We start from the raw sequence: 23,982 nt of genomic DNA, 5'->3' as shown, positions 1-23,982 counted from the left end.
TACCCAAGGAAAAACTGGAGTGGCCAAGGATGACCTGGAGGTGCCCAAGGAACCCCTCGAGGTGTCCAAAGTTCCCGTGGAGGTATCCAAGGAACCCCTGAAGACATCCAGGGAATGCCAGGAGGTGGCCAAGGAAGCCCTGGAGATGCCCAAGGATGACCTGGTGATGCCCAAGGAAGCCCTTGAGGTGCCCAAGGAACCCCTGGAGGTATCCAAGGAATTCCTGGAGGCATCCAAGGGACCCCTGGAGGTGCCCAAGAAACCACTGGAGGTGTCCAGGGAATGCCTGGAGATACCCAGGAAACCCTTGGAGATGCCCGAGGATCACCTGGAAGCGCCCAGGAAACCCTTGGAGATGCCCAGGGAACTCCTGGAGATGATCAGGGATGGCCTGGAGGTGCCCAAGGAACCCCTGGAGGTGTCCGAGGAATCCCTAGAGATGCCCAAGGAACCCCTGGAGGTGCCCAGGGAACCCCTGGAGATGCCTGAGGATGACCAAGAGATGCCCAGGGAACCCTTGGAGATGCCCAGGAAATCCTTGGAGGTGCCCAAGGAACCCCTGGAGATGCCCAAGGAACCCCTGGAGGTGCCCAAGGAATCCCTGGAGGTGCCCAAGGAACCCCTGGAGATGCCCGAGGAATCCCTGGAGGTGCCTAAGGATGACCAAGAGATGCCCAGGGAATCCTTGGAGATGCCCAGGAAATCCTTGGAGGTGCCCAAGGGACCCCTGGAGGTGCCCAAGGAACCCCTGGAGGTATCCAAGGAACCCCTGGAGATGCCCAAGGAACCCCTGGAGGTGACCCCCAGAGCTCTGGGCTGGGGACAAGTGGGGACCAAAGCCCGGACTCTGCTCCTGGAGGACTTTCCCTGATCCTGGAGGACTTTTCCAGCCTCCATGGACACGGCAGGAAAACCCCAAACCCACAACAAACCGAGCGAGAAACTCCCGAAGCGGAGAAAACCCAGCAAGAGGCAAAACAATAAGGGCAGAACCTCAAAGCCGGCAGCTCCTAATTAACAAATTAATAAATTAATTTAATTCTCCACGTTTTTCAGGCCACCAAATTTTGCTCCAGCGCTGAGATCGGTGACTCAAAGGCCTTTTTTGGGGTGGATTTGTTTCCTTCTCCAGCCGGGAAGGGGAGGACGGAGCGCAGGCACCGCTTGATTTTAATTGCGGGCCCGTTCTGTCCCATTGAGCCGCTAAGTGAGCCCAACAGGAGATTGTGTTTGCACAAGCAAAGCCCGGCTCAAGACAGACTCGCTGTCACATTAAGTCAATACTCGGGAAGCCTCTCGAGTTAATTATTCAGCGAGAATTGACTGATTCTCGTGGTGAGAGCCCGCAGGGAGCCGAGCCCTCCCCCAGCCTCCTCCTCCTCCTCCTCATGCCGGGGAACCCCCCCAGTGCTGCCCCTCCGCTTGGAAATCCACCGGATTTGGGGATTTTCACAGAAATCCCAATCCCAAACTGGGTTTGGAGGCTTCTGCACACCCTATCCCTCCAAGTCCGAGCTCTCCCAGCTCCCATTAAATCCTGGAGAAATGTTTCTATGTTCCTTCTTCTTTCTGTGTTCCTTCTCTTCTTCCCCAGCCACCTCCATACATGGGGGACCCTCCAGTGCTGCCCCTCCACTTCGAAATCCACCAGATTTGGGGATTTTCACTGATTTTCACAGATTTCTCCAAGCTCTCCCAGCTCCTGTTAAATCCTGGAGAATATTTTTCCTGCTCCTTCTTCTTTCCCTGCTCCTCCTTCTCTTCTTCTTCCCCAGCCGCCTCCTCATGTGAGGGACCCCCCCAATGTTGCCCCTCCAAACCTGGTTTGGGAAATCCATGAAACTCCCCAAATCTGGTGGATTTCCACTTATTTTCCCAGATTTCTCCAAGCTCTCCCAGGTACGGTTAAATCCAGGAGAAATTTTTCCGTTCTACTCTTCTTCCCCAGCCTTCTCCTCATGTAAGGGACTTCCCAGTGCTGCCCCTTGGCTTTCCAAACCCACCAGATTTGGGGATTTTCACTGATTTCCCAATCCCAACCTGGGTTTGGAGGCTTCTCCACATCCTGTTCCTCTGAACCTGAGTTCTCTCAGTTCCCGTCAAATCCTGGAGCAATTTTTATCAGCTCCTTCTTCCTCCCCTGCTCCTTCTCCTCTTCTTCCCCAGCCACCTCCATACATGGGGGACCCTCCAGTGCAGCCCCTCCACTTCAAAATCCACCAGATTTGGAGATTTTCACTGATTTTCACAGATTTCTCCAAGCTCTCCCAGCTCCTGTTAAACCCTGGAGAAATTTTTCCCTACTCCTTCTTCCTCCCCTGCTCCTTCTCCTCTTCTTCCCCAGTCACCTCCACAAGTGAGGGGGCTCCCAGTGCTGCCCCTCCTCTTCAAAATCCACCAGATTTGGGGATTTTCACTCATTTCCCAATCCCAAACCAGATTTGGAGGTTCCTCCACTCCCCTCCAAACCCGAGCTCTCCCAGCTCCCATTAAACCCTGGAGAATATTTTTCCTGTTCCTTCTTCTTTCCCTTCTCTCTCTCCTCTTCTTCCCCAGCCATCTCATACGTGGAACCCCCCAGTGTTGCCCCTTGGCTTTCCAAATCCACCAGATTTGGGGATTTTCACAGATTTCTCCAAACCAGGTTTGGAGGCTCCTCCGCTCCCATCCAAACCCGAGCTCTCCCAGCTCCCATTAAATCCTGGAGAAATGTTTCTATGTTCCTTCTTCTTCCCGTGTTCCTTCTCTTCTTCCCCAGCCACCTCCATACATGGGGGACCCTCCAGTGCTGCCCCTCCACTTCGAAATCCACCAGATTTGGGGATTTTCACTGATTTTCACAGATTTCTCCAATTTCTCCCAGCTCCTGTTAAATCCAGGAGCAATTTTTCCCTGTTCCATCTTCTTTCCCTGCTCCTCCTTCTCTTCTTCTTCCCCAGCCGCCTCCTCATGTGAGGGACCCCCCCAATGTTGCCCCTCCAAACCTGGTTTGGGAAATCCATGAAAATCCCCAAATCTGGTGGATTTCCACTTATTTTCCCAGATTTCTCCAAGCTCTCCCAGGTACGGTTAAATCCAGGAGAAATTTTTCCATTCTACTCTTCTTCCCCAGCCTTCTCCTCATGTAAGGGACTTCCCAGTGCTGCCCCTTGGCTTTCCAAACCCACCAGATTTGGAGATTTTCACAGATTTCCCAATCCCAAACTGGGTTTGGAGGCTTCTCCCCATCCTGTTCCTCTGAACCTGAGTTCTCTCAGTTCCCGTCAAATCCTGGAGCAATTTTTATCAGCTCCTTCTTCCTCCCCTGCTCCTTCTCCTCTTCTTCCCCAGTCACCTCCACAAGTGAGGGGGCTCCCAGTGCTGCCTCTCCTCTTCAAAATCCACCAGATTTGGGGATTTTCACTCATTTCCCAATCCCAAACCAGATTTGGATGTTCCTCCACTCCCCTCCAAACCCGAGCTCTCCCAGCTCCCATTAAATCCTGGAGAATATTTTTCCTGCTCCTTCTTCTTTCCCTTCTCTCTCTCCTCTTCTTCCCCAGCCATCTCATACGAGGAACCCCCCAGTGTTGCCCCTTGGCTTTCCAAATCCACCAGATTTGGGGATTTTCACAGATTTCTCCAAACCAGGTTTGGAGGCTCCTCCGCTCCCCTCCAAACCTGAGCTCTCCCAGCTCCCATTAAATCCTGGAGAAATTTTTCTGTGTTCCTTCTTCTTCCCGTGTTCCTTCTCTTCTTCCCCAGCCACCTCCATACATGGGGGACCCTCCAGTGCTGCCCCTCCACTTGGAAATCCACCAGATTTGGGGATTTTCACAGATTTCTCCAAACCAGGTTTGGAGGCTCCTCCGCTCCCCTCCAAACCTGAGCTCTCCCAGCTCCCATTAAATCCTGGAGCAATTTTTCCCCGCTCCTTCTTCTTCCCAGACAGGCTCTCATTACAGGGAGTAATGAGGAGTTGAGCTGCTGTTTATCAAGGGAACATCCATTACAAACAACGGCCGCGCCCGCAGCCGCCGCCGCGTTCCCTTCCCGTGTTCGGTGCTCCATCAATCCCCAGCCAGCCTGGATCCCCTCCCTCCCTCCTTCCCCAGCCCAAACCTGCCCAAAATGCTTGGTGCACAACTGTCCCGAGAGGGGGAGCATCCCTGATTCCCCTGGATTTAAATACACCAAAAAGTGGGATTAAAAAATCTAAGAAATGACCCAAGATCTCCACTTTGGATGTTCCAACCCCAGCCAAAATCGTTGACAAAAATCCTGACCCCCCGCCCCTTGAATTTAAACACATGAAAGCGAGAGATAAAAATCTGGGAAATGACCCAACATCCCCACTTTGGATGCTGAGGAGCTCCAGCCCAACCTTGGCCAAAATCCTTGACACACAAATATCCCAAGAGGGGCAGGGAGCATCCCTGAATCCCCTGGATTGAAACACATCAAAAAGTGGGATAAAAAAATCCAGGAAATGGCCCAACATCCCCACCTTGGCCAAAATCCTCTTCACAGAAATATCCTGGGAGGAGGGAGCATCCCTGACCCCCTTGGATTTAAACACAACAAAAACTGGGATAAAAATCTGGGAAATGACCCAACATCCCCAGTTGGGACACTGAGGAGCTCCAGCCCAACCTTGGCCAAAATCTCTAACACATAAATATCCCGGGAGGAGGAGCATCCCTGACCCCCCTGGATTTAAACACAACAAAAATCTAAAATTAAAATCAGAGAAATGACGCAACATCCCCACTTTGGATGCTCCAACCCCAATCAAAACCCTTGACAACCAAACATCCCATAAGAGGGAGCATTCCTCACCCCCCTGGATTTAAACACAACAAAAACTGGGATAAAAATCCGGGAAACGACTCAACATCCCCACTTTGGCCAAAATCCTTGACACAAAAATTTCCCGGGAGGGGGAGCATCCCTGACCCCCTTTGGATTTAAAGACACTGAAAACAGAGATAAAAATCTGGGAAACGACTCAACATCTCCACCCTGGATGCTCCAACCCCAATCAAACCTTTGACAAATATCCCGTAAGAGGGAGCATTCCTCACCCCCCTGGATTTAAACACACCAAAACCAGAAATTAAAATCAGGGAAATGACCCAACATCCCCGCTTTGGATGCTCCAATCCCAGCCAAAATCCTCTTGACAAAAATATCCTGTAAGAGGGAACATCCCTGATCTCCTCTGGTTTTAAACACACCAAAAACCGGGATAAAAATCCTGGAAATGACCCAACATCCCCACTTTGGATGCTCCAATCCCAGCCAAAATCCTCTTCACAAAAAATATCCTGTAAGAGGGAGCATCTCTCACCTACCCAAAACTGGGGTAAAAATCCAGGAGATGATCCAACATCCCCACCTTGGCCAAAATCCTTTGCACACAAATACCCTGGGAGGGGGAGCATCCCTGATCTCCTCTGGCTTTAAACACACCAAAAACCGGGATAAAAATCCTGGAAATGAGCCAACATCCCCACTTTGGATGCTCCAATCCCAGCCAAAATCCTCTTGACAAAAATATCCTGTAAGAGGGAACATCCCTGACCCCCTCAGCTTCAAACACACCAAAACTGGGATAAAAATCCAGGAAATGACCCAACATCCCCACTTTGGATGCTCCAATCCCAGCCAAAATCCTCTTCACAAAAAATATCCTGTAAGAGGGAGCATCCCTCACCTACCCAAAACTGGGGTAAAAATCCAGGAGATGATCCAACATCCCCACCTTGGCCAAAATCCTTTGCACACAAATACCCTGGGAGAGGGAGCATCCCTGATCTCCTCTGGCTTTAAACACACCAAAAACTGGGCTAAAAATCCAGGAAATGACCCAACGTCCCCACTTTGGATGCCGAGGAGCTCCAGCCAGTGGAGGCTGGGAATTTCTCCGGCACCGGCACCACTGAAGCGTGTAAGAGCAGATTATTTGTGCTCCCGACTTGCTGATGCAAGATGAAAAATCCAGCCAGCTGCAGCTGCTGAAATCAGCTCTTTTCTCCCCTTCCCTTCCCTTTCCCCTTCGCTGAGGTTTGCGCTTCGCCAAAGGTTTTTGTATTCCGGGAGCTAAAACCTGTCCCTTGCAATCAGCCGCAAAAACTCCGGGACTTTGTCAGCTCCTGCGAGCTGGGAAAGATGGGGGAAAAATAGGGAAAAGATGGGGGGAAAGATGGGGTGAAAATAGGGAAAAGATGGGGTAAAAATAGGGAAAAGATGGGGGAAGATGCGGGGAAAGATGGGGGGAAATAGGGAAAAGATGGGGGAAAAAGATGGGGGGAAAGATGGGGGGAAAATAGGGAAAAGATGGGGGAAATAGGGAAAAGATGGGGGAAAAAGATGGGGGGAAAGATGGGGTAAAAATAGGGAAAAGATGGGCTAAAAATAGGGAAAAGATTGGGGAAAAAGATGGGGGGAAAGATGGGGCAAATAGGGAAAAGATGGGGGAAAAAGATGGGGGGAAAGATGGGGGGAAATAGGGAAAAGATGGGAGAAAAGGGCAAAAAAGATGATGGGGGAAAAAAGATGATGGGGGAAAAAAGATGATGGGGGAAAATGATCATGGGGGAAAAGCTTCTCGAGATGGAAAAGATGGGGGAAAGATGGGGAAAGATGGGGAAAAATGATGGGGTAAAAATGATGGGGTAAAAATTATGGGGTAAAAATTATGGAGTAAAAATGATGGGGAAAAAATGATGGGGAAAAGCTTCCAGAGCTGGGAAAAGCTGGGGAAAAACATGGGAAGAAAAAGGTGGGGGGAAAATGGGGGGAAAAGGTGATGGGGAAAAGGTGATGGGTGAAAAGCTTCCCGATCTGGGAAAAGCTAGAGGAGAAAGGTGGGGGGAAACGGTGGGAAGAACAGGTGGGGGGAAAAAGATGATGGGGGAAAACAATGAGGGGGAAGCTTCCCAAGCTGGGAAAAGCTGGGGGAAAATGTGGGGGGAAAGGGGGAGGGGAAAGGTGGGGAGAAAAAAAGGTGATGGGAGAAAAGGTGAGGGAAAAAGATGGGGAAAGCTTCCTGAGCTGGGAAGAGGCGGAGAAAGCATCCCAAGCTGCATAAATCACGGCTCAGTTGCTCCCGGAGTCCTGGGGCAGCTCCCGTGGGATTTGAGCCCGGTTTGAGGCTGTTGGAATGGATTTATGTGGAGCAAAAACCTGGGATTTCAGCCCAGATCCTGCTCTCCAAAGATCCTGTCCCTTCGCCCAGATCTGAGTCCTTGAGGGGACACAAGGAGGGACATCTCAGACCCTCCGAAGGACGGCAGGGAAGGGTTAAACCCCTCCTGCATCCAGAACATTCCACATGCAGAGCCATTCCCAGCAGGATGGAGCAGCTGGTGGCTTCCTTGAGACCTTTGTGACCAAGGGGACAGGGCTGGTGTCCGACCCCAGCAGCCCCACACAGATGGAAAGCAGCACAGAGAGGCAGGAAAAGCTCTGGCAGGGCTGTTTTCCATGCTGGAATATTCATTTTCCCTCTCCTCCAATTATTCTGCTTTATTTTTGGTGTGGAATTCTTGCCCTACAGGAGCAGCAGCCCCTGGATCAATCTCCGTGCAGGAAAAATCCCAGCCCGCCAGAGAGGGTTTTCCCTCATTGGGCTTTGAGCCAGGAGGGTTAATTAATTATCCTGGCAGGTTAATTACTCTGGCAGGAGAATTATCTCATCTCCTGTCACCTCTGGCTGTGGAAGCACTTGGGATCTCTCTGGCTCCAGAGACTCGCCAGGCCCCTGTCGGATCGGGATGAGCATCGGGCTGGGATGTTGGATCGAGAAATTACCGGAAAACGGGAAATCCCATGGGCCTTCCTCATCCTTCAGGATCAGAAGACATGGAGGGGTTTGGGCTGGATGAATTCCTGGATAATGGGAAATCCCATGGCACTGCCTTGTCCTCTGGGATCAGGGGACATGGAGGAGTTTTGGCTGGATGAATTCCTGGATAATGGGAAATGCCATGGCCCAGCCCAGCCCTGCTTTGTCCTCCAGGATCAGGAGGAGTTTTGGATGGATAAACTCATGGAAAACGGGAAATCCCACTGCCCAGCCTTGTCCTCTGGGATCAGGGAACATGGAGGTGTTTGGGATGGATAATGGGAAATCCCATGGTCCTGCCTTGTCCTCTGGGATCAGGGGACATGGAGGAGTTTGGGATGGATAAACTCATGGAAAATGGGAAATCCCACGGCCCAGCCTTGTCCTCTGGGATCAGGGGACATGGAGGTGTTTGGGATGGATAAACTCATGGATAATGGGAAATCCCATGGTCCTGCCTTGTCCTCTGGATCAGGGGACATGGAGGAGTTTTGGCTGGATGAATTCCTGGATAATGGGAAATGCCATGGCCCAGCCCAGCCCTGCTTTGTCCTCCAGGATCAAGAGGAGTTTTAGATGCATAAACTCATGGAAAACGGGAAATCCCACGGCCCAGCCTTGTCCTCTGGGATCAGGGAACATGGAGGTGTTTGGGATGGATAATGGGAAATCCCATGGTCCTGCCTTGTCCTCTGGATCAGGGGACATGGAGGAGTTTTGGCTGGATAAACTCATGGGAAAACCCATGGCACAGCCTTGTCCTCCAGGATTAGGGACACCGAGGATTTTGGGAATGGATAAATTCCTGGATAACGGGAAATCCCATGGCTCTGCCTTGTCCTTCAGGATGAGGGACATGGAGAAATTTTGGATGGATAAATTCCTGGATAATTGGAAATCCCATGGCCCTGTCCTTGTCCTCCAGGATCAGGAGTTTTGGCTGGATAAACTCCTGGAAAATGGGAAATCCCTGCCTCATTCCCCAGGGTGACGGGACACAGGGGTTTTGTGCCCCACCATTCCCAGCTGGAGATGCCAGAGGGGACCGGACGGGTTGAGATTTTCTCCTGAAAACCCAGATCCAAGGAATGCATCCCTGCGCCATCCCAAGGAAAAAATCCCTGAGCTTCCAGCAAAACCAACAAAAACAAATCCCAGATTTGGGCATTTTCCAGAGCAAGAGCCCCCATCCCGTCTCCCAAAAAACCACATTCCCACCTTGGAGCAAACAAAACCTCCCAGCAGCCGCTGCCTCTTCCCTCTTTCCCCCTTTCCCTCCTGGTGTGGGGATTTCATTCCATGCAGGAATTAAAGCTCTGCAGCCCCCCCAGCTCTCCCGGCCCCGTTATCCCTCTCGGAGCGCGGATCCGTCGGCAGCATCCGCCTCGGAGCGCGCTGATGGAGAGGAGCTGCCATTCCCGGGTATCTTTTATTCATGGCCACCGGCTCCTCGGATTACTTTTTGATAAAAAGCCACATTCCCACATTTCAAACATCTCCGCTCGCAGCCCGAGGAAGACCCGGAGCTCGCATTTATTTCCCTGCTGAGCGCCGGGGAGCTCCATCACCTTGACGGGAGAAGATCCCGCTCCTGGTGGGGCCGTCGGGAAGCGGATCCGGCTCCCGGGGGGGACAGGAGGGGTCGTGCCCGGTGACAAACGGGTGACAGAAGGAGCAGGAACCTCAGTGCCCAGGGGAAACAGCGGGAATTCAGCAGCCGGGGAAGGTTTGGGGGACGCAGTTCCATCCCTGGGGTTTGTCCCCTGGATGTCCCCAGGGCAGTGTCCCAGTGCCACTTCCAGAGCCAAACATAGGCGAAAACAGAGCCTGGGGGTTGGCACTGATACTGGGGGTGACACTGATGCTGAGAGGGTGACACCAGTGCCAGGGCAATGACGCTGATAGTGGGGAGTGGCACCAATGCCAAGAAGGTGACATTGATGCTGAGAGGGTGACACTGATACTGAGGGTGACACTGATGACCAGGTGGTGACACCGATGCCAGGAAGGTGGCACTGATGACCAGGGCAATGACACCAATGCCAGGACTGTGACACCAATGCCAGGAAGGTGACACTGATGACCAGGGCAATGACACCAATGCCAAGAAGGTGACACTGATGGCCAGGGGCCAACACTGGTGATTGGGAAGGTGCCACCAGTGCTAGGGAGGTGACACTGATGCCAAGGGATGACACCGATGCCAGGAAGGTGACACTGATGGCCAGGGCAATGACACCAATGCCTGGAGGGTGACACTGATGGCTGGGGGCTGACACTAATGACCAGGAAGGTGACACCAGTGCTAGGGAGGTGACACTGATGGCCAGGGGGTGACACCAATGCCAGGAGGGTGACACTGATGGCTGGGGACTGACACTAATGACTGGGAAGGTGCCACCAGTGCTAGGGAGGTGACACTGATGCCAAGAGGTGATACCGATGCCAGGAAGGCGACACTGATGACCAGGAGGGTGACACTAATGCCAGGAAGGTGACACTGATAGCTGGGTGCTGACACCAGTGCCAGGGAGGCGACGCTGCTGACTGGGTGGTGACACCAACCCCAGGGAGGTGACACAACACCTGCCCCACACCCCAAAACCCCCCGTGGCACCCCCTTTTACCTGCACAGGTGATCCGCCCGGCAGGCGCCGCGCAGGTCCAGGCAGTTGGGCTTCTCCTTGTCCTCGTAGGAGCAGGAGGGGACGATGGTCTGGCGGCGGCGCTCGGCGCACGCCGGGTCCCTGCACGAGCAGAAGAGCAGGCGGAAGGTGAACTCGCCGGGCACGCGGTCGAAGAACTGGCGCAGGGCCTTGTGGCACTTGCGGCGGCTGCAGGGCTCGGTGGCCGACAGCTCCCGGTTGCAGGTGGAGATGTAGCCCGAGCGCAGGCGCTTGCAGTTGTCGTTGAGGTTGCAGGCCTTGGCCGCGTCCAGGCAGTGGTTGCTCTTGGAGGTGGTGGCCGGGTCCATTCCTACGCAGGGAAGAGGATATTTGGGGTCAGGAAGGTGGGGAGGGATGGATGGGTGGGTGGATGGATGTGGTAAAGCTGGGGAGGTGGAGTGTGGGAAGATGGGATTGAGGTGGGGGAGTTGGCCTTGACTCCTGGAGATGCCCTCGAGGCTGTGGAGATGCTCTCAAAAACAGCCTGAAGCTGGGATTGGGAGATGCGCTCAAAGCTGGGGAGATGCCTTCAAAAGCATCCTTAAATTGGGATTGGGAGATGCCCTCAAAGCTGGGAAGATGCCCTCAAAACCACCATTAAACTGGGATTGGGAAGTGCCCTCAAAAACAGCCTTAAACTGGGACTGGGAGATGCCCTCAAGGCTGTGGAGATGCCCTCAAAAACAGCCTGAAGCTGGGACTGGGAGATGCTCTCAAAGCTGGGGAGATGCCTCCAAAAACACCCTTAATCTGGGACTGGAAGATGCCCTCAAGGCTGGGGAGATGCCCTCAAAAACAGCCTGAAGCTGGGACTGGGAGAAGCCCTCAAAAACATCCTTAAACTGGGATAGGGAGATGCTCTCAAAGCTTGGGAGATGCCTTCAAAATCATCCTTAAATTGGGATTGGGAGATGCCCTCAAACCTGGGATGGGAAGAGGCCCTGAAACCTGTGAATAAGCCCTCAAACCTGGGATGTGAAATATCCTTGACCCTGGGATGAGGAGAATTTCTCAAAACTGAGGAGATGTCCTCGAATCTGGGATGAAGAAATGCTGTTGACCTGGGATGGGGAGGAACCTTCAAAGCTGGAGAGATGTCCTCAAAGCTGGGGCTGGGAAAAGCCCTCAAACCCAGGCAGAGCTCTCAAAACCGGGGAGATGGCCTTAAACCCCTGGAGATGCCCTCAAACCTGGTGAGATGGCTTCAAAACCCGGGGAGATGCCCTCAAAACCCAGAGAGATGCCCTCAAACCCAGGATGGGGAAGTGCCCTGGACCTGGGGAAGATGCGACCGGCATTGTGTCATCCCCGTGACATCGGTGTCACCTCCCAGCATCTCCAGCCCAGCCCATCCCTGGGCTGACCCCATCCCATTCCAGGCACAATCTGTAGGATCAACAATCCCCAACTGGGACCCGCTGGGCAGAATCCAGGCTGTGAATTTTGTAATTTGCAACATTCCTTTCCTTTTGTCAATTCTTCAAAGAATGGTTATTAATTATTAATTAATTAATAATTCTTCAACTCCAAAAGTGGAATAATCAGCTCAACTCCACGGTGGACCCCCACAGCCCCTCCTGGGGCTCCCCAAAAGTGGGACAGCTCCAGACAGGGATGAGAGGGACAAGAGAGGATCAATCCCAGATCCATCTGGGAAACTCATCCTCGGAATCCCATCCAGAATCCATCCTGGGAATCCCATCATGGGAATCCCATCCAGAATCCATCCTAGGAATCCCATCCCAGGGATCTCATCCTGGGAATGTCACCCTGAATCCATCCTGGGAATCCCATCCCAGGGATCTCATCCTGGGAATGTCACCCTGAATCCATCCTGGGAATCCCATCCCAGGGATCTCATCCTGGGAATGTCACCCTGAATCCATCCTGGGAATCCCATCCCACGGATCTCATCCTGGGAATGTCACCCTGAATCCATCCTGGGAATCCCATCCCACATCCATCCTGGCAGTTCCATCTCAGGAATCCCATCCCGAAGCCATCCTGGGAAACCCATCATGGGAATCCCATCCAGAATCCATCCTGGGAATCCCATCATGGGAATCCCATCCAGAATCTATCCTGGGAATCCCATCCCAGGAATTCCATCCAGAATCCATCCTTGGAATCCCATCCCAGGGATCTCATCCTGGGAATGTCACCCTGAATCCATCCTGGGAATCCTATCCCAGGAATCCCATCCTGCATCCAACCTGGGAGCTCCATCTCAGGAATCCCATCCCGAAGCCATCCTGGGTATCCCATCATGGGAATCCCATCCAGAATCCATCCTGGGAATCCCATCCTAGGAATTCCATCCCAAATCCATCCTGAGAGGCCCATCCTGGGAATGTCATCCCACATCCATCCCAGGAATCCCATTCTGGGAATCCCATCCCATATCCAGCCCAGGAATTCCATCCTGGGAATCCCATCCCAGAGATCTCATCCTGGGAATGTCACCCTGAATCCATCCTGGGAGTCCCATCCCACATCCATCCTGGGAGTTCCATCTCAGGAATCCCATCCAGAATCCATCCTGGGAATCCCATCCTAGGAATTCCATCCTGAGAGGCCCATCCTGGGAATGTCATCCCACATCCATCCCAGGAATCCCATTCTGGGAATCCCATCCCATATCCAGCCCAGGAATTCCATCCTGGGAGTCCCATCCCAGGAATCCAATCCCTCAGGAGAGGACAGACAAGGCCAAACCCCAGCCTGGGAACAAACGCTGAGTTTTCCTTTTTTTTTTTTTTTTTTGCTGGGAATGATGGATCATCCTCTGCAGCCGCCCAGGTGCTGCTTCTGAATTCTCCTCCATCCCTCATTCCCTCCACATCCCAGCCAAATCCATGGATTCTCCTCCACCACCTCCTTCTGCTGGCACCAAGGAAGGCTCCTAATTGGCCTAATTGGAGGGTGCTGCTAATTAACAGGACAGGGGATGGACACATCAAGGGGGAAAATGGGATTGGAGAGGTGGGGAAAAGGAGGATTAAGGTGGGGAAAAGGAGGGTTGAAAAGGTGGGGAAAAGGGGAATTTAGGTGGGAAAAAGTGGACTGGGGGGGTGGGGAAAATAAGGATTTAGGTGGGGAAAAGGTGATTGAAGAGGTGGGAGAAAGAGAATTAAGGTGGGAAAAGGGGAATTCAGGTGGGAAAAAGGGGATTGGAGAGGTGGGGAAAAGGAGGACTGAAGAGGTAGGAAAAATAAGGATTTGGGTGGGAAAAAGGAGGATTTATGTGGGAAAAGGAGGATTTAGGTGGGAAAAGGGGGATTGGAGAGGTGGGGAAAAGGAGGACTGAAGAGGTGGGAAAAATAAGGATTTGGGCGGGAAAAAGGAGGATTTATGTGGGAAAAGGAGGATTTAGGTGGGAAAAATGCAATTGGAGAGGTGGGAAAAAGGGGATTTAGGTGGGGAAAGAGGGATTGAAAAGGTGGGGAAAAGAGGATTTAGGTGGGAAAAGGGGGATTGGAGAGGCAGGAAAAAGGTGGATTTAGATGGGAAAAAGGGAATTCAAGAGGTGAGAAAAAGGGGATTGAAGAGAAGGGGAAAGGAGGACCGAAGAGATGGGGAACACCAGGGTCTCTTCACTCCCCTGGTTTTGGGGATGCATCGAGCCCTGCCTGCACCCCAGATCACCCCGAGCCCCGGGAGGGCTGAGCAGCAGATTCCCGGCGCCAAGCCGGGATTTGGGGATCCGAGGGAAGCGGCAGCCGATTGTCTCCTGCTCGGGAGCTTCGCCGCTGCCCTGCCCGAGACCTGCGGGGCCCCGGCTGCATCTTAATGGAGCCGCGGCTTTGGAAGCGCCGCGCTCCTGTGGGGAGCTCATTAATAAAGCACGAGCATGAAAATTGCATGAGCAGAGACGGAAACGGGCGCCGAGGAGCTGGGCACGGGGGCTGGGGCCACCAGCTGTCCCCTCTGCGTGTCCCCACTGGGGACAGGGGAGGAGGAGGAGGATGGAATTTGGGGGATTTGGGTGTGGAGAATTCCCAGCTGGAGCCTCTCCTTCTTCCACGGGCTGTGATTTCCCTCGGGATCCAGCAGGGATGAGCATCCCGTGGCGAGGGGGCAGCACTGGCTCCGCGGGCGCTCCGCGCTCTTTACGCGCGGGTTACGCGCAGGTTACGCGCGGCTTGCACAGCCCTTGCCATTCCTCCGCTCCCAATTACCCCTCCGGGCAATTAACAGCTCCTGATCCAGGAACAGCTCCAAGAACGCGCTCGCTTCAGCGCTCGCCATCAGGTCGGGGCTGATGGCCCCCGGGAGGGGACAGGGAAGGGGTGGCAGCAGCAGCGAGGCCATCCCTGTGCTCACAGCCCGTTCCTCACCTTACCCCATCCCCAAAATCTCCCTCGCGGCTTTTCCTGCGCCTCCCGGATAATTCAGTGTCTAATCCCTGCTCCAGACTATTTCCAGATGGAGAGGTTCCGGATTTTGCAGCTCCGAGGGTTTTTCTGACGCCAATGTAATCCCAAAAAAAGGCGGGCCGGGGGTGACAGTGTCATCCCAAAAATACGGGGAGAATCCACCTGGAAAAGGCTGGAAAATTCCCTTAGGGGTGTGGGGGACAGCGGTGTCACAGCCCTGCTCAGAGATGTCTCCTATGAGGGGACAGGGAAGGGGTGGCAGCAGCAGCAGCGAGGACACCTCGGCGCTCAGAGCCCGTTCCCCACCCCTTCCCCCATCCCCAAAATCTCCCTCGCGGCTTTTCCTGCGCCTCCCGGATAATTCGGTGTCTAATCCCCGCTCCAGACTCTCCGCTTCCCAGATTTCCAGCTGGAAAGGTTCCGGATTTTGCAGCTCCGAGGGTTTTTCTGACGCCAATGTAATCCCAAAAAAAGGCGGGCCGGGGGTGGCAGCGTCACCCCAAAAATCCCCCAGGGGAGAATCCACCTGGAAAAGGCTGGAAAATTCCCCCAGGGGTGTGGGGGACAGCGGTGTCACAGCCCTGCTCAGAGATGTCCCCAATGAGGGGACAAGGAAGGGGTGGCAGCAGCAGCGAGGACACCTCGATGTTCACAGCCTGTTCCCCACCCCTTCCTCCATCCCCAAAATCTCCCTCGTGGCTTTTCCTGCGCCTCCCAGATAATTCAGTGTCTAATCCCCGCTCCAGACTCTCCGCTTCCCAGATTTCCAGCTGGAAAGGTTCCGGATTTTGCAGCTCCGAGGGTTTTTCTGACACCAATGTAATCCCAAAAAAAGGCGGGCTGGGGGTGGCAGCATCGCCCCAAAAACCCACGGAAAATCCACCTGGAAAAGGCTGGAAAATTCCCCCAGGGGAGAATCCACCTGGAAAAGGCTGGAAAACTCCCCCAGGGATGCAGGGGACAGCGGTGACAGCGTTGGTGTCACAGCCCCACTCAGAGATGTCCCCAGGGAGGGGACAGGGAAGGGGTGGCAGCAGCAGCGAGGCCACCCCGGTGCTCACACCACCCCGGTGGCCAATCCCAAAGGATTCCAGGAGCTGAGGGAATTTGAGTTGGGATATTCCAGGGGTGGGTACTGAGTTCAAGGCTGGAAGCTTTGGAGTCCCCAGTCTGGGACGATCACAAACAGAAAGAACCACCCCAAAAATGATGCTCAGGAGGCCAAATTTGGTGGGAAGAGAAGGGGAGCAGAGGCTGGAGACAACACAAATTCAGGGAATCCCGGGAATTCCACATTTTCCAGCCATTTTATAGAAACCCAAACTGGAATGAACTCTTGGGGATGATCCTCCAATAAATCAACACCAGGATCTGGTTTGGGATGACCCTCGAATAATTAAACACCAGGATCTGGTTTGGAGAGACCCTAGAATGAATAAACACCAGGATTTGTTTTGGGAAGACCCTAAATAAATCAACACCAGGATCTGGTTTGGAGAGACCCTGCAATAAATAAATACTGGAGGCAAAGATCTAAAACCCGAAAACCCAGCCTGGGATGATCAGAAACAGAAAGAACCACCCCAAAAATGATGCTCAGGACCCCAAATTTGTGGGGAAGAGAAAGGGAGGAGAGGCTGGAGGAGAAAAGGCTGGGGACAACACAAACTCAGGGAATCCCGGGAATTCCACATTTTCCAGCCATTTTATAGAAACCCAAACTGGAATGAACTCTTGGGGACGACCCTCCAATAATTAAACACCAGGATCTGGTTTGGGATGACCCTCCAATAAATAAACACCAGGATCTGGTTTGGGATGACCCTCCAATAATTAAACACCAGGATCTGGTTTGGGATGACCCTCCAATAAATAAACACCAGGATCTGGTTTGGAGAGACCCTACAATAAATAAATACTGGAGGCAAAGATCTAAAACCCTAAAACCCAGCCTGGGATGATCAGAAACAGAAAGAACCACCCCAAAAATGATGCTCAGGAGCCCAAATTTGTGGGGAAGAGGAGGGGAGGAGAGGCTGGAGGAGCAAAGGAGGGTGGAGGGAGGGGAGGGATGGAGGATTCCCCTGGCTGGGAGCAGCTCTGCGCTCGAGGCGGGAGATAAAACACGGAGCTTTTATTACCTGAGAAAATTGAAGCGAGTCTGAATATATCAGAGAGACGAGAGGTGACCGGCTCATACGGGGAGGCTTCATAAAACTCCTCTCCTTTGGCAGGGAAAAAAAAAAGGGAGAAAAAAAAGCAAATTAAAGCTTGTGGTGAATAATCTCAGGCAGTTCCAGGCACAGGAACCACCCTGGGTCAGGGAGGGAAAAGCAAAAAGGGTTCCAGGCACTGGGATTAAAGGGAAAAGGGATTTGGGAGAGGTTCTTGGAATTTTGGTTGTGTTGGTGGCCAATTCCAAAGGATTCCAGGAGTGGAGAGAGTTGGGATTGGGATATTCCAGGGGGTGGGTACTGAGTTCAAGGCTGGAAGTTTTGGGGTCCCACTCAACTCTGGGTTCTTTTATTGTGACAGAATCCCCTAAAAACACCTACAACACCCTAAAAACCTTTAAAAAACCCTAAAAGCCTATTCTCAACTCTGCGTTCTTTTATTGCGACAAATTCCCTTAAAAACCTAAAAAACCCTTAAAAGCCTGTTCTCAACTCTGCGTTCTTTTATTGTGACAAAATCCCCTAAAAACAGAATTCAGAAATCCCCTGTGTGGAAATCCAAGTGGGGAGCAACGCAGGAGGGTTTGCTCTGAGCCTGGCGACATTCCCAGGAAATTTGCGAGGGAAATTGCAAAATCTGGGAGGGAAATCCCAAAATTTGGGAGGGAAAGACCCCACTGGGATGCTGGGCTGGGCTGTCCCCGTGCCAAGTGTGATGGGATTTGGGGACAACGCCCGAAGGACGGCTCTGGCTTCTCCTGATCCTCCCCAGGAATGGGAACAGGATCCCAACCCCGCTCCAGGCCATTCCTGGAAATCTGGGAGGGAAATCTGGGAGGGAAATGGGAGAATCTGGGAGGGAACTGGGATGTCCTCGTTCCCCACGGGTTCCCAGCACTGCTCTCAGGGTGACGGAATTTGGGGACAACACCCTGAGGACAGTTCCTGATCCTCCCCAGGAATGGGAACAGGATCCAAATCCTGCTCCAGGCCATTCCCAGGAAATTTGGGAGGGAAATGGGAGAATTTGGGAGGAACTGGGATGTCCCTGCTCCCTGTGGGTTCCCACCACTGGTCTCATGGTGATGGAATTTGGGGACAACACCCCAAGGGCAGCTCCTGATCCTCACTGGGAATGGGAACAGGATCCAAATCCTGCTCCTCAGTGACATTCCCAGGAAATTTGGGAGGGGAAGGACCCTGCTGGGATGTCACTGCTCCCTATGGGTTCCCAGCGATTTCACCACTGCTCTCAGGGTGATGGGATTTGGGGACAAGGTCTGAGGGTGGCTCTGGCTCCTCCTGATCCTCACCAGGAATGGGAACAGGATCCAAACCCTCTCCAGACCATTCTTGGGAAATCTAGGAGGAAAATCTGGGAGGGAACCAGAATGGCCCTGTTGCCTGCAGGCTCCCACTGCTGCTATCAGGACGATGGAATTTGGGGACAACACCCCAAGGGCCACTCCTGAGCATCACCCGGAATGGGAACAGGATCCAAATCCTGCTCCTCAGCGACATTCCCAGGAAATCTGGGAGGGGAAAGACCCTGCCTGGATGTCCCTGCTCTCTGTGGGCTCCCACCACTGCTCTCAGGGTGATGGGATTTGGGGACAACGCCTTGAGGGCTCCTCCTGATCCTCATCAGGATTGGGAACAGGATCCAAATCCTGCTCCTCATCCACATTCCCAGGAAATTTGGGAGGGAACTGAGATGTCCTTGTTCCCCATGGGCTCCCTCGGGTGATGGAATTTGAGGACAATGTCCCGAGGGCAGCTCCTGATCCTCCCCAGGAATAGGAACGGGATCCAAACCCCACTCCAGGCCATTCCTGGGAAACCTGAGAGGGAAATCTGGGAGGGAACTGGGATGTCCCTGCTCCCTGCAGCTTCCCAGCGATGTCACCACTGCTCTCAGGGTGATGGAATTTGGAGACAACACCCCAAGGGCAGCTCCTGATCCTCACTGGGAATGGGAACAGGATCCAAATCCTGCTCCTCAGTGACATTCCCAGGAAATTTGGGAGGGGAAGGACCCTGCTGGGATGTCACTGCTCCCTGTGGGTTCCCACCACTGCTCTCAGGGTGATGGAATTTGGGGACAACACCCCCAGGGGCTCCCCCTGATCCTCCCCAGGAACGGGATCAGGATCCAAACCCTCTCCCGGCCATTCCCTCCCCGCCTCTCCCGCTCAAATCCTGCGCGTTCCGGCGGCCCCGGCGAACTCCAGCGCTGCCATAAATAATTAAACACCCGCTTGACTCCTGCTGCTCGCCGGGGAAATTACCGAGCATTACCGGGGCCCCGGACCTGCCTGGAGCCGCAATTAACCCCCGGGAAGGAGGCTGGAGCCTCCCTAATAGCAGGGAGAGCTCGGAGGGGAGGGAGGGGAACCCCAAAATCTCCGCTAAAAACCACAAATTTGCCTTTGAGCGCCGTAAAGGATCGCCACAAAGCTTCTGCCTCTTAAAACCTCGGTTTAATCGCTGCTCTTCCCTCCTCCTCCTCCTCCTCCTCCTCCTCCAGGTGCAATTCCCGTCCCAATTCCCTCATTCATTCCAAAAAAAAAAAAAAAAACCCTGGGAAGCTGCTCAATGAGGGCAGCTAATGAGAGGGAGAAAACAATTAAGGCGTAATTCTTGCTCTGGGCCGGGTTTGGGGCTCTGATTTCTGCGCTGACCCAGATTTGAAGGGAATTTCACCCAAGGGGGCCCTGGGCTTGGGTACGGCTCCCCCACATCCTCTGGAAGAGTTTTCCCATCCTCTGGAAGAGATTTTCCACCCTCTGGAAGAATTTTTCTGGTTTTCCCATCCTCTGGAAGAGTTTTTCCAGTTTTCTCACCCTCTGGAAGAGGTTTTCCACCCTTTGGAAGAGTTTTCCCATCATCTGGAAGAGTTTTCCCCAGTTTTCCCACATCCTCGGGTACAACTCCTCCATCCTCAGCTCCGGCTTTCCTACACCTACACCCACAGAATTCCAGAATTCCCGGCCTGATCTGGGCTGGAAAAGGCCTTAAAAATCTCATCCCAACCCCGCTGCCCAACAGGCAGGGAGCTCTGCCACCAGCCCGGGGGGTTTTGGCACAAATGCAGGTGGGTTTGGGGGCTGAGGCTGAGGCGCCCATCTGGATTCCCTGGGGTTTTAATCGGAATTTCCCAAGATTTTCACCTGAATTTCCTGGGCTGCCCATCCCTCTTTTCTGGGCCGTTCATCTGCCCTACCTGAGCTGCTCCCCTGGGGTTTTAATTTTAATTTCTTGGGATTTTCACCTGAATTTCCTGGGGTGCCCATTTTTCCTCCCTGCGATCCACATCTGTTCTATCCAGAGATAGCAACCCCCTCCCCATCCCCATCACTCCAGGGCATTCCATTGGGGTCTCCTCCAACCCAAAACACTCCTTTGGGGTCTCCCCATCACCCCAGGGTGCTCCTTTGGGATCTCCCCATCACCCCAGGGTGCTCCTTTGGGGTCTCCCCATCCACCCCAGGGTGCTCCTTTGGGGTCTCCCCATCCCCATCACCCCACGCTGATCCATTGAGGTCTCCCTCACCCCAAAACACTTCTTTGGGATGTCCCCACCCCAAACCGCTCCTTTGGGTTCTCCTCCACCCCAAAACTCTCCTTTGGGGTCTCCTCATCACTCCAGGGTCTCCTTTACTCTCCAGAACTCTCCTTTAGGGTCTCCCCATCACCCCACGCTGATCCATTGGAGTTTTCCCATTCCCATCATCCCAAAATGCTCCTTTGGGGTCTCCCCATCCCCACCACCCCCAGGGCACTGCTTTAGGGTCTCCCCATCCATCACCCCCAGGGTGCTCCTTTAGGGTGTCCCCATCCCCATCACCCCAAAACTCTCCTTTAGGATCTCCCCCACCCCAGAACTCTTCTTTAGGGTCTCCCCATCACCCCACGCTGATCCATTGGAGTCTCCCCATTCCCATCACCCCAGGTGATCCTTTAGGGTGTCCTCATGCCCGTCCCCAACCCCATCACCCCAGGGTCATCCATTGGGGTGCCCCCCACCCCAAAACACTCCTTTGGGATCTCCCCCACCCCAAAACTCTCCTTTAGGGTCTCCCCATCACCCCGGGGTCTCCTTTACTCTCCAGAACTCTCCTTTAGGGTCTCCCCATCATCCCACACTGATCCATTGGAGTTTCCCCATTCCCATCATCCCAAAATGCTCCTTTGGGGTCTCCCCATCCCCATCACCCCACGCTGATCCATTGGCATCTCCCCCACCCCATCACCCCAAAACTCTCCTTTGGGATCTCCTGCACCCCAAAACTCTCCTTTAGGGTCTCCCCATCACCCCAGGGTCTCCTTTACTCTCCAGAACTCTCCTTTAGGGTCTCCCCATCATCCCATCCTGATCCATTGGAGTTCCCCCATTCCCATCACTCCAAAATGCTCCTTTGGGGTCTCCCCACCCCCACCACCCCCAGGGCACTGCTTTAGGGTCTCCCCATCCATCACCCCCAGGGTGCTCCTTTAGGGTGTCCCCATCTCCATCACCCCAAAACTCTCCTTTAGGATTTCCCGCACCCCAAAACTCTCCTTTAGGGTCTCCCCATCACCCCACGCTGATCCATTGGAGTCTCCCCATTCCCATCACCCCAGGTGATCCTTTAGGGTGTCCTCATGCCCGTCCCCAACCCCATCACCCCAGGGTCATCCATTGGGGTGCCCCCCACCCCAAAACGCTCCTTTGGGATCTTCCCCACCCCAAAACTCTCCTTTAGGGTCTCCCGCACCCCAAAACTCTCCTTTACGGTCTCCCCATCACCCCCAGGGTCTCCTTTACTCTCCGGAACTCTCCTTTAGGGTCTCCCCATCCCCATCACCCCACGCTCATCCATTGGCATCTCCCCCACCCCATCACCCCAGAACTCTCCTTTAGGGTCTCCCCATCACCCCAAGATGCTCCATTGGAGTCTCCCCATCCTCATCACCCCAAGATGCTCCATTGGAGTCTCCCCATCCCCATCACCCCAAGATGCTCCTTTGGGCTCTCCCCATCCCCATCACCCCCAGGGCACCCCTGCGGGATCTCCCCATCCGCACCACCCCGGGGCCTTCCCTTGAGGCCTCCCCACCCCAAAACTCTCCTTTGGGATCTCGCCATCACCCCACGCTGACCCATTGGGCTCTCCCCCATTTCAAACCCCTCCTTTACCCCCTCCGTACCTTCGGCCAGCCCCAGGTGGATGCTCCAGTAGATCTGCAGGCACTGCAGCTCCTTCTTCATGCCCCTCTTGCAGCGGCAGCGCTCCAGGGGGCTCTCCTGCAGCACGCCCAGGGCCAGCTGGCACTCGCGGTTGGCCAGCAGCGTGTTCCGGTCGCGCCCGGCCAGGCACTGCCGCAGGGTCCGGTACCGAGAGCTGCAGCCCGGGTCGGCCGCGCACAGCTCCGTGGCTCGAACGCAGTCCATGGGCACGGCGGGCACGGCGGGCACGGGGGGCACGGGGGGCGGCCCGGCCAGCGAGCGCAGCATCTCATCTGGGACAGGGAGGGAGAGGAGGGAAAGGTCAGGGAGGAAGGTGAGCAACAAGCACCGACCCCAAGGAGCACCACAGATAGGGCGGATGGGGGTGCTGGGAGGGAAAATGGGCAGGAAAGTCAGGTTAAAATCCCGGGAAAGTCAGATTAAAATCCCGGGAAAGTCAGATTAAAATCCCAGGAAAGTCAGATTAAAATCCCAGGAAAGTCAGATTAAAATGCCAGGAAATTCAGATTAAAATGCCAGGAAAGTCAGATTAAAATCCCCAGAAAATTCAGATTAAAATCCCAGGAAAATCAGATTAAAATCCCCAGGAAATTCAGATTAAAATCCCCAGAAAATTCAGATTAAAATCCCAGGAAAGTCAGATTAAAATCCCAGAAAATTCAGATTAAAATCCCAGGAAAGTCAGATTAAAATCCCAGGAAATTCAGATTAAAACCCCAGGAAAGTCAGATTTAAACCCACGGGAAATTCGAATTGAAATCCCCGGGAAGTTCAGGTTAAAGCCCCCAGGTGAGCAGCCCAGCTCCGTGGCTCGAACGCAGTCCATGGGCACGGCGGGCACGGCGGGCACGGGGGGCACGGGGGGCGGCCCGGCCAGCGAGCGCAGCATCTCATCTGGGACAGGGAGGGAGAGGAGGGAAAGGTCAGGGAGGAAGGTGAGCAACAAGCACCGACCCCAAGGAGCACCACAGATAGGGCGGATGGGGGTGCTGGGAGGGAAAATGGGCAGGAAAGTCAGGTTAAAATCCCAGGAAATTCAGATTAAAATCCCAGGAAAGTCAGATTAAAATCCCAGGAAATTCAGATTAAAATCCCAGGAAATTCAGATTAAAAATCCCAGGAAATTCAGATTGAAACCCACAGGAAATTCGAATTGAAATCCCCGGGAAGTTCAGGTTAAAGCCCCCAGGTGAGCAGTCTATGGGCACGGCGGGCACGGGGGGCACAGGGGGCACGGGGGACGAGCGCAGCATCTCATCTGGGACAGGGAGGGAGAGGAGGGAAAGGTCAGGGAGGAAGGCGATCATTGAAATGAAGGAGAGCCCCAGATAGGCTAAATGGGGACACCAGGAGGGAAAATGGGTGAGAAATTCAGATTGAAAGCCCAGGGAATTCAGATTTAAACCCCAGGAAATTCAGGTGAAAATTCCAGGAAATTAAGATTAAAAATCCCAGGAAATTCAGGTTAAAACCCCAGATGAAAATTCCCAGGAAGTTCAGGTTAAAACCCCCAGGAAGTTCATATGGAGCACCCCAGGTAGGGCAGATGGGGAACCCGGGAGGGAAAATGGGCAGGAAATTCAGATTAAAACCCCAGATGAAAATTCCAGGAAGTTCAGGTTAAAACCCCCAGGAAGTTCATATGGAACTCCCAGGTGAGCACCCCAGATAGGGCAGATGGGGAAGCCGGAAGGGAAAATGGGCGGGA

At 53.7% G+C, this 23,982-nt stretch overlaps 1 protein-coding gene across 1 annotated transcript in view; it reads right to left on the bottom strand.

Moving 5' to 3' along the window:
- Positions 1-22,542, bottom strand: part of GFRA2 (GDNF family receptor alpha 2) — a 28,049-nt gene extending 5,507 nt beyond the window's left edge. The window contains exons 1-3 of the mRNA XM_063175244.1: positions 22,235-22,542; positions 17,012-17,095; positions 10,456-10,804 (exon numbers count right to left, since the gene is read on the bottom strand). Coding sequence (XP_063031314.1) covers positions 10,456-10,804; positions 17,012-17,095; positions 22,235-22,541 — 740 coding nt within the window. The 5' untranslated portion in view covers position 22,542. The remainder of the gene's footprint in view (positions 1-10,455; positions 10,805-17,011; positions 17,096-22,234) is intronic.
- Positions 22,543-23,982: the final 1,440 nt, after the last annotated feature.

This window comes from Melospiza melodia, chromosome 23, assembly GCF_035770615.1.
Source record: "Melospiza melodia melodia isolate bMelMel2 chromosome 23, bMelMel2.pri, whole genome shotgun sequence".
Lineage (NCBI taxonomy): Eukaryota > Metazoa > Chordata > Aves > Passeriformes > Passerellidae > Melospiza > Melospiza melodia.
Note: the sequence above shows the minus strand (reverse complement) of the source record. Positions and strands in the feature narration are given on the sequence as shown.